General features: G+C 51.7%; 1 protein-coding gene across 1 annotated transcript in view; it reads right to left on the bottom strand.

The window, feature by feature from the left end:
* Positions 1-9,257: 9,257 nt before the first annotated feature.
* SPINT2 (serine peptidase inhibitor, Kunitz type 2) overlaps positions 9,258-10,404 on the bottom strand; it is a 34,792-nt gene continuing 33,645 nt past the window's right edge. The window contains exon 7 of the mRNA XM_017887440.1: positions 9,258-9,884. Coding sequence (XP_017742929.1) covers positions 9,718-9,884 — 167 coding nt within the window. The 3' untranslated portion in view covers positions 9,258-9,717. The remainder of the gene's footprint in view (positions 9,885-10,404) is intronic.

Genomic DNA, 10,404 nt, shown 5'->3' with positions numbered 1-10,404 from the left:
CACCACTGTACACCAGCCTGGGGGACAAGAAAGAGACTCCATCTCAAAAAAAAAAAAAGAAAGAAAAAAGGCTGGGCGCGGTGGCTCATGCCTGTAATCCCAGCACTTTGGGAGGCCGAGACAGGCAGATCATGAGGTCAGGAGATCGAGACCATCCCGGCTAACATGGTGAAACCCCGTCTCTACTAAAAAATAGAAAAAACTAGCCGGGCAAGGTGGCGGGCGCCTGTAGTCCCAGCTACTCGGGAGGCTGAGGCAGGAGAATGGCGTGAACCTGGGAGGCGGAGCTTGCAGTGAGCTGAGATCCGGCCACTGCACTCCAGCCTGAGCAACAAAGCGAGACTCCGTCTCAAAAAAAAAAAAAAAAAAAAAAACCCGAAGACAAGCAGACAAGCCACGCAAGCATACAGAGGAAGAGGGAAGAGCAAATGCAAAGGCCCCTGAGGCAAGAATGTGCCTATGTCTGAGGAGCTGTGCTGAGGTCAGAGTGGCAGAGAGAGTGGAAGGAGAGAGGCAGATGAAGGAGAGGGGAGGAGATGCGGGTGGCGGGCGTGGACTTGTAAATCAAAGACCCTTGCTCTTTACCCTGAGTGTGACTGGGAGGTGAGCAATGATTGTGGCTTTGCCTGCAACTGGACAGAGAATATGAGAGAAAGCGTCTGTCTCTCGAGGCAGAGTGCGCATTCCATGAGGGTGAGAACTCCTGCTTTGTGCACCACCCAGAACGGTGTGACTCAGAGAGGCTGCTTGCCATGCCTTAGTGAATGGTGGCATCGCCTGCTGCCAGGTACTGTGCTAAGGGCGAGTCACCACCGGCACAGAAGGGCTGCAGGTTTGGGTCCTGGAGGTCAGTCACTCTATACTTACTGTTCTGTGGACAGTTAGCCACTGTCGATTTCTGTTTCCGCCTCTGTAAAAAAGAAAACTTATCTAGGAAATGGTTTTGCACAGAGCCTGCCTGGCACAAGTTCAAGTGATGCTCAATCAATGTTCTTTTTTGTTTTCTTTTTTTTTTTTTTTGAGACAGAGTCTTGCTCTGTCACCAGGCTGGAGTGCAGTGGCGCAATCTCGGCTCACTGCAATGCAACCTCCAACTCCCTGGTTCAAGTGATTCTCCTACCTCAGCCTCCTGAGTAGCTGTGATTACGGGCACATGCCACCACGCCCAGCTAATTTTTTGTATTTTTAGTAGAGACGGGGTTTCCCCATGTTAGCCAGGATGGTCTCGATCTCCTGACCTCGTGATCTGCCCACCTTGGCCTCCCAAAATGCTGGGATTACAGGCGTGAGCCACTGCGCCCAGATTTTTTTTTTTTTTTTTTGAGGCAGGGTCTTGCTCTGTCACCCAGGCTGGAGTGCAGTGGTATGATCATAGTTCACTGCAGCCTTGACCTCCTGGGGTCAAGGGATCCTCCCACCTCAGCCTCCTGAATAGCTGGGACGACAGCCATGCACCACTATGCTTGGCTCATACAAAAAATTATTTTTGGGCTGGGCGTGGTGGTTCACACCTGTTATCCCAGCACTTTGGGAGGCTGAGGCAGGTGGATCACCTGAGGTCAGGCGTTCAAAACCAGCCTGACCAACATGGTGAAACCCCGTCTCTACTAAAAATACAAAAATTAGCCAGGCTGTAGTGGCGGGTGTCTGTTATCCCAGCTACTAGGGAGGCTGAGGCAGGAGAATTGCTTGAGCCTGGGAGGTGAAGGTTGTGATGTGCCAAGATTGTGCCGCTGCACTCCAGTCTGGATGACAGGGTGAGACCCCATCTCAAAAAGAAAAAAATAAATAAATACGTATATATATTTTACAGATGGGGTCTCACTATGTTGCTCAGGCTGGTCTCAAATTCTTGGGCTCGACTGATCCTCCTTGGCCTCCCACAATGCTGGGATTACAGGCATGAGCCACTGCACCCAGCCTTGCCATTCAGTTCTCATCCACCGTGACGAACTGGGGCAGGGACCGTAGCTAATGTTTGTCCTTCCCAGGCCCTGGTCACACCTCACGTAGCAACAGGCACAGGTGGCATGTGGGACTTCCCTGTTGTTCTTGCCTTGGCATTTATGGCTCTGACCTGCCCCGTTTTTTAATTTTCTTTGACAGTCTCGCTCTGTCGCCCAGGCTGGAATGCAGTGGCATGATCTTGGCTCACTGCAACCTCCGCCTCCCAGGTTTAAGCGATTCTCCCGCATCAGCCTACCGAGTAGCTGGGATTACAGGCACGCTCCACCCCGCCTGGCTAATTTTTGTATTTTAAGTAGAGACAAGGTTTCCTCATGTTGCTCATGCTGGTGTTGAACTCCAAGTGCTGGGATTACAGGCACGAGCCACCGCACCCAGCCTGCCCTTCCCTGTTTATTCCCTGATGATCTCTGCCTAAAATGCCTTGAGGGTGCAAACAGTGCCTTCTCCCCCGTAGGAAAAAGGGACCTGTGTTTCCGACTGGCAGCGATATTGACATCATCCACTGCTAGGTCAGCTTACCCCTTCTCTAACATTTCACCAACAGCCATCCTTCTGGGGGTCACTCTAACCCTGAAAGCTTTTACTTAATCTCTGCCATTTAGGAAGATTTCTGAATGTCAATTTAACTGCGTTGAGAAGCCAAGATGGTGTGGGACCAAGGAGTGCACTGTCTCGTCCTCCCAGCGGGTCTCACACTCCTGCATGCCCGAGGGCTGATGGGTGGACTGGAAAAGCAGCTGCAGCAAGGTTGGTTGGGTTTCTTTCTTGAAGTTTACAGGAAGAGAGTGCCTTGGTTCTGTAAACACCATAATCCCTGTTCCTGAATGTTTTCTTTGAAATCAACCACATCTCAGCAGACAGATGACCTTAAGCACACAGTATACAGGGACCCAGTTTCCTTTCCCAGAAGACGAAAGCTCTGGACTGGCCCTCTGACCACAGCCAGTCTTGCTCTGACCCTTGATGTTCTGGGATCCTGATTGTCAGGAAATCTCCACGGACCGTCCCTGGGAAGTGCCAAGGGGCTAACAACCCAACTGGAAAGGCCCAAGCTTGGCCTCCACTCAGCGGACTGCTGGGTCTCGGATCTGATTTGATTCCACTTAACAGGCTAGTATGTGAGCCTCTTACTATTTCGAAAATGCTGGGAGAAGCCTTGAAACTCCAGGGTCAGAGACAAAGGCTTTCCTGCTCACACGAAGCAGCATAGGCGCCAGCATGTGTGGGTTTCCCCCAGGCTGTGGAGGCAGAGCTGGGGACCCAGATGGACAGCTGCACAGGGAGTGGGTTGTTATGAAAGAGGCATGCTAAGCTTGGGGACCTACCTGGCTATCCCCAGCCTGCCCTCACCCCCTCAAGGTGCTTGCTGCAAACACAACCCCAAGAAATGACCAAGGGAGGCCAGGCGTGGTGGCTCACCCCTGTAATCCCAGCACCTTGGGAGGCCGAAGCAGGTAGATCACTTGAGGTCAGGAGTTCAAGACCAGCCTGGCCGACATGGTGAAACCCCATCTCTACTAAAAATGCAAAAATTAGCCGGTCCTGGTGGTGTGTCCCTTATAATCCCAGCTACTCAGGAGGCTGAGGCAAGAGAATCACTTGAACCCGGGAGGCATAGGTTGCAGTGAGCTTAGATTGCACCACTGTAGTCCAGCCTAGGCGACACAGTGAAACTGTCTCAAAAAAAAAAACAAAAAAAACAACAGGGGAGAGAGCTATCAGGGTCATGCATTCCTGGCACACTCAGCAAGACCTGTAGGAGCCGAGAGACCCCCCTCTACCGCCTTAGCTGCTGATAAAGTGAATGAATGTGTCATTCTGCTTCCACTCTGAAGAATCTGACCAACAGAGGCTGTGGCCAAGTGTGTTGTTTCATACAGCATCTCATTAAGCATCTATGATCAACCGGACTCCAATCTGCAGCATTAACCTCAACCATGCCACCGGGTTCCGGGGCGAGGGGACCAGCAAGTCTTATTTCAGACATCCCGGACATAGTCTCCTATTCACTAGGACAGGGGTCCCCAACCCCAGGCCACAGACCAGTACTGGTCCACAGCTCATAGGAACCTGGATGCACAGCAGGTGAGCAGCAGGCGAGTGAGCATCACCGCCTGAGCTCCACCTCCTGTCAAATCAGCAGCGGCATCAGATTCTCATAGGAGCACAAGCCCTATAGTGAACTGTGCATGCAAGGAATCTAGGCTGTATGCTCCTTAATTATTTTTTTATTTTTTATTACACAGTCTCACTCTGTTGCCCAGGCTGGAGTGCAGTGGTGCGATCTCGGCTCACTGCAACCTCTGCCTCCCGGGTTCAAGTGATTCTCATGCCTCAGCCTCCCGAGGTGCTGGGATTACAGGAGTGTGTCACCACACCCAGTTCATTTTTGTATTTTTGGTAGAGATGGGGTTTTGTCATGTTGGCCAGGCTGGTCTCAAACTCCTGACCTCAAGTGATCCACCCACCTCGGCCTCCCAATGTGCTGGGATTACAGGTGTGAGCCACCGCGCCCGGCCTCCTTCTGAGAATCTAATGCCTGATGATCTGAGGCGGAAGTTTCATCAAGAAACCACCCTCTACTCTGCACTGCCCTGGTCTGTGGAAAAACTGTCTTCCACAAAACCAGTTCCTGGTGCCAGAAAGGTTGGGGAGCACTTCATTAGGACTCACACAAGGGAGTCAAGTCTGACCTGCTGATCTTTGCTGTCATTGCCTGTCATTACAAACCCAAAAAGCTACTTCCTTCCCAGAGGAGAGACATTCTGTGGGCCTTCCCACATGCAAACACACAGCCTGAGGGGTCCAGGGTGCCCAGCTCAGGAATTGTTGTTTTTAGAGATGGGGTCTGGTCTTGCTCTGTTGCCCCAGGCTGGAGTGCAGTGGTAGCACTGTGAGCATGGTTCGCTGCAGCCTTGACCGCCCAGGCTCAAACCATTTTTCCATCTCAGCCTCCCAAAGTGCTGGGATTACAGGTGTGAGCACTGTGCCCAGGCAGGAACTGGGAAACATCACTTGGAACACCACAGCATTGGTTCGGTTAAGCCCCACGGGCAGTGCTACTGAGCTGCAGGCTCCATTACTACATGGTGTAGAGCTCAGGGCTCCTTGGGCATCAGAAGCCTATGATTTTGTACCAGCCAGACTGGAACAAGGCTGGGCCTGTCCCTAGGTTTAGAAACATCTTGTGTGTCGGGAGAGAGGGCCCCACATTCAGGAGCTGCCATTGATGGCTTCAGGTGCAGAATGGCTCTAGACTGGCCATGTCTACTAGTGTGGGTTTTTTGTTGTTGTTGTTTGCTTTTTTGAGACAGAGTCTCACTCTGTCGCCCAGGCTGGAGTGCCAGTGGTACAGTCTCAGTTCGCTGCAACCTCCGTCTCCCAGGTTCAAGCAATGGTCGTGCCTCTGCCTTCTGAGTAGCTGGGATAACAGACATGCGCCACCATGCCCGGCTAATTTTTGTATTTTTAGTAGAGATGGGGTTTCACCATGTTGGCCAGGCTGGTCTCGAACTCCTGACTTCAAGTGATCTGCCCGCCTTGGCTTCCCAAAGTGTCAGGATTACAAGCCTGAGCTGCTGCGCCGGCTATTCTTACAGTGGGTCAGAATAGCAGCTGCAGATGCTGCTGGACTCAGGAGGACCAGGTGACAGTCTGGCCAAGCAGCAGTGCTGGGTCTGGAGGCCAGAGGGAGGATTGCACCCTCCCCACCCCTCAACCTCCTGGGGTCTAAGGTGTTTCCTCCCCAGGTGCCGGGTTGTTGCTCTCCCTCCAAGGACATGAAATCAGTCTGAATCCCACCCCAGGAAGTACCACTTCACTTCTTCTTTCACCATCTACTCACACCCAGACTTGGTTTTGGAAGAGTCAGATGTGAATGGAACATGGGCATTTTTACAAATTGAGAGACTTAGGCTTTCCCTCACGTTGTCTGATATGAGACACTGTAGGGAGACTTGGCAAACAGGACACTCGACCAAGTGGCCGCTGTCTTCGGGACCTAGGAAGAGTGAGTCCAGGAGAGTCCCAAGGGCAGAACATGAACTAACGCCAAGCCCCATAGGTCCCGTTCTGGTGGGCCTGCCCTCTGGAGGCTGCACCCATCAGGCAGGCCTGGGCTTAACGCTGGGGGAAGAAAGAGGCACACATACCCAGGAATGATTATTTATTTATTTATTTATGAATGATGGAGTCTTGCTTTATCGCCCAGGCTGGAGTGCAGTGGCGCGATCTCGGCTCACTGCGAGCTCCGCCTCCCGGGTTCACGCCATTCTCCCACCAGGGTTCACTGTGTTAACCAGGATGGTCTTGATCTCCCGACCTCATGATCCGCCCGCCTCGGCCTCCCGAAGTGCTGGGACTACAGGCACGAGCTACTGCGCCTGGCCTGTTTATTTTTTTGAGAAAGAGTCTCACTCTGTCACCCAGGCTGGAGTGTAACGGTGCAATCTCAGCCCACTACAAACTCCACCTTCCGGGTTACAGCAATTCTGCCTCAGCCTCCCAAGTAGCTGGGACTATAGGCGTGTGCCACCACGCCTCGCTAAGTTTTGTATTTTTAGTAGAGATGGGGTTTCACCATGTTGGCCAAGCTGGTCTCGAACTCCTGACCTGAAGCGATCCGCCTGCCTTGGCCTCCCAAAGTGCTGGGATTACAGGTGTGAGCCACTGTACCCAGCCAATTTATATATATATTTTTGAGACAGGGTCTTGCTCTGTTGCCCTGGTTGGAGTGCAGTGGTGCAATCATGTCTCACTGCAGCCTCGATCTCCTGGGCTCAAGCGATCCTCCCACCTCAGCCTCCTTAGTAACTGGAGTACAGCCATGCATCACTATGCCTGGCTAATTTTTTTTCGTAGAGATGGGTTTTGCCACGTTGCCCAGGCTGGCCTCGAACTTCTGGATTCAAGTGATATACCTGCCTCAGCCTCCCAAAGCGCTGGGATTACAGGCATGAGCCACTGCACTGGGCCCCTAATGTTTATGAGTTTGTATAACCCCCAAGCCCTTTGTCCTGATCTTTACCCAGGAGATGGCCTAGGGGAACCCTTTCTGGGGACAGCCACACTGTCTGCCTTTCTCAAGTGTGTGGACCAGCAAAAAGGCGAGTGAGAAGCTCTGAGTTGATTTATATTTTTGGTGAGCTGATTTTTTTCCGGCTGGTCAAGTGAAGCAGCAGAAGGAACAAAGAACTCTGTAACTGGTTGTGATCAATTACTTGTCACACCACTGCACTCAGACAACCAATGAGTTGATTTTTTATAAAGCCCATTTCACCTCTCAACGGTGCCAGCAGCCCAAAGGGGACAGGGATGTGAAGTGGCCACTGAATGCCTTGGCCACTGACCCACTGTTGGGCAGCCTTTGCAACAAAAAGAGGGCCTTTGTCAGGCCATAAGAGGCCCCGAGAGTTGAACACATGACACAGCTGAGCTTCAAGGGCCACAGCAGCAACAGCCTGAAGAGTGTCTGCTGCGGTGAGGCCCACCAGTTGCCCTGGAAAGAGTCCAGAGGCCCGGATGGAGTCGAGCTGCCAGGAGCAGTGGGGCCGGGGCCTCCCTTGCCGCGAGAATAAAGGGGCAGGTTTAGGCAGGAGAAGCAGGTCACAGAGCAGCAGCTTCTGCACTAGAAACATATAAAGGCTCATTGTACTAGAAACCTACAGAAGCTCAACTGGGCTTCAGAGAATTCCCTTCATCTAACTTCCTATTATGGTGGAATTAAGTGATTCTCAAGTTTTTTTTGTTTTGAAACGAAGTCTTCCCTGTCACCCAGGCTGCCGTGCAATGGCGCAATCTCGGCTCACTGCAACCTCCGCCTCCCAGGTTCAAGCAATTCTCCTGCCTCAGCCTCCCCAGTAGCTGGAATTACAGGCGCCTGCCACCACACCTGGCTCATTTTTTGTACTTTTAGTAGAGAGGGGGTTTCACCATGTTGGCCAGGCTGGTCTGGAACTCCTGACCTCAGTCTCCCAAAGTGCTGGGATTACAGGTGTGAGCCACTGCACCCAGCCAATTCTCAAGTTTTTGAAAAGTTCCAAAGGCACAACTTTTTTTTTTTTTTTTTTTTTTGAACATGACCAAGATAGGAGACAGCCTATATTGGAGTCGGTGAAGAAATGCTCCTGCCAGGCAGAGGCGCAAGTGCGGACTCTGCAGGCTTGCAGGGGTTAGGGGCCGCACCCACAGTGCTGCATGGTGGAGAGGCTCCTAACTCCCAGGACCTCTTTCCCTGGGCCACAGGCTCACCAGGACCCCTGGTGTCTGATTTGTCTGGGACGTGTTAAGTAGATTCCACTTGCTCACCAACCCTGAGCCAGCTGCAATGACCACTGGAGAGCGGGCTGAGGCCTGTGGGGCTTAGCTGGGAGGACACACCAGGATCCCTTTGCAGCATCTGCTGTGGGTGAGGGAAGTGGGGCAGGAGCAGATCAGCTATTTGCTCAATTTGCTTCTGAAAGAGATTTTTAAGCCCTAAGGGATTTCTAGGAAGGGCCAAGGGATGAGTTCTTTGGTTCCAAGCAGTCAAAAGCACTGTCTGGCCTGTGGCACTGCACCTGGCTGCTCCTCCTGTGTCTCTGAGGCCAGTAGAGTCCAGCCTGACCTCATGGGGTGCCCAGATGCCTGTACCCCAGGACCTCCTTGTTGGAATGGAGAAGGGAGAAAAGGGGCTTCTAGAGTCTAGTGTTGGGAAAGGAACACCCACAGGTGGCAGCAGGATTGGGCCTGGAGGCCAAATTCAGCCGGGCAGTGCGCTCTGTCCCCGTTCCCACACAGGGGCATATGGGAGACTTGACAGAAAAGCCCAGTGCAGGCAGTGCAAGGCCTGACCTAGAGGGCCCTCCCACCACCCCTCCAAGATGCAGAGAGCACAGAACCATGAGAGGAGAAGCGTCATGGACGCCACAAGGACTCGGTTAAGCCCCTCCAACCCTGGAAGGTCTTGGTCCTCGAGGCCTGGAGAGCACGCACCCCTCCTGCGCCCTCGAGGGCAGTGCTTCAAGGTGTGGGCTACAGTCCATAGTGGGGCATCAAGATCAGTGCAGAGGGTTGTAGCCAGAAGTTTTACAAAGTGAAATAGAGTAAGAAAATATCAGCGTTCACAGGTGGTGAGGCTAAGTGTGGTCTGGTGAAAGTTCACGGGCACTCAATAATAGGACATTTATTTCATCTTGTGGATTCATTCAAAAAGATCCGAAAGACGCTATTTTGAGGGGTCTGTTTCTAGAATGGGACACCTCAAATAATGTGATCGTTTTGGTAGGGCTGAAACTGGGACTCCCATAAATAAAGTACATGCTGAAATTTATTTTAAAGGGGATGATCCCTTTTTATTAAACTTGTACATTTTACTTTCCTTCTTTCAGAATGCTAATAAAAAACATTTGTTTATACTTAAAAAAACCATAAATCAGACAAACAAAAGAAATGGTTCTAACATCACTTTTGTGATGAGAAAAGAGGCAATGGAATTCAACATAAGCAAAGAAAACTCTACCTGGAGGAAAGAAATCTATCAGCGAGGAAACAACTCGGGGCTGCTGCCAGACCACCAGCCATGCGAGGAGGAGCCTCCTAGAGGATTTCCAAAGCAAACCCACCCCTGCCAGACCAGGAAGCAGCCGTCCTACCTCCCAGAGAAACAGACCTCAGCCCTAATGATCGCACAAATCCAAGTCAATCGCTCTATTTAAAAAAGCACGCACATAGTCTCCCCTTCCTTCCCCAGTCATCTTGGCGACAGGGCAGTCACAGGACATATGTGTTCTTCACCAGCTGCTCCTTGTCGTCTCCGGAGCTCCAGACAGTGCGCAGGGCACGCTCCTGGTTCCTCCGTGCCACCCGGATCAGGTAGACCATGGAGGCTCCCAGGAAGAGGATCAACACCATCACGAACAGCCCTGCCAGAACCACCACTGAGGACAAGAGAGGGGCCTCAGGATGGGCCAGGCAAGGGGAGCTGCAGCCAGAGTGGGGCTCACCAAGGGCCTGGGGAATCCAGGTGGGCTCAGGCTGAGGACCAAATGCCCCTCCCAAACCCAGAGAGGGTACAGAACTGCAGCTAGAGAGGACACAGCCTGCCTGAGATGCCACCAAGGAGATTCCCCCAAAAAAGGAGGTGCCATGCTATGTGCGTGCCAGCAGAGTGGCCATCTGTGTTCCTTCTTTTTGAACTAAAAGCCCAACTCTCGAGTGTTACGGAAAGTCAGGGACCCCAAACAGAGGGACCTGGCTGAAGCCATGGCAAAAGAACATAATTGTGAAGATTTTATGGACATTTATTAGTTCCCCAAATTAATACTTTTATAATTTCTTATGCCTGTCTTTACTGCAATCTCTGAACATAAATTGTGAAGATTTCATGGACACTTATCACTTCTGCAATCAATACCCTTGTGATTTCCTATGCCTGTCTTTTTTTTTTTTTTTTTTTTT

This window comes from Rhinopithecus bieti, unplaced genomic scaffold, assembly GCF_001698545.2.
Source record: "Rhinopithecus bieti isolate Rb0 unplaced genomic scaffold, ASM169854v2 scaffold_15776, whole genome shotgun sequence".
NCBI classification, from domain to species: Eukaryota; Metazoa; Chordata; class Mammalia; order Primates; family Cercopithecidae; genus Rhinopithecus; species Rhinopithecus bieti.
The sequence above is the reverse complement of the archived record's forward strand: the minus strand, read 5'-3'. Positions and strand labels throughout refer to the sequence as shown.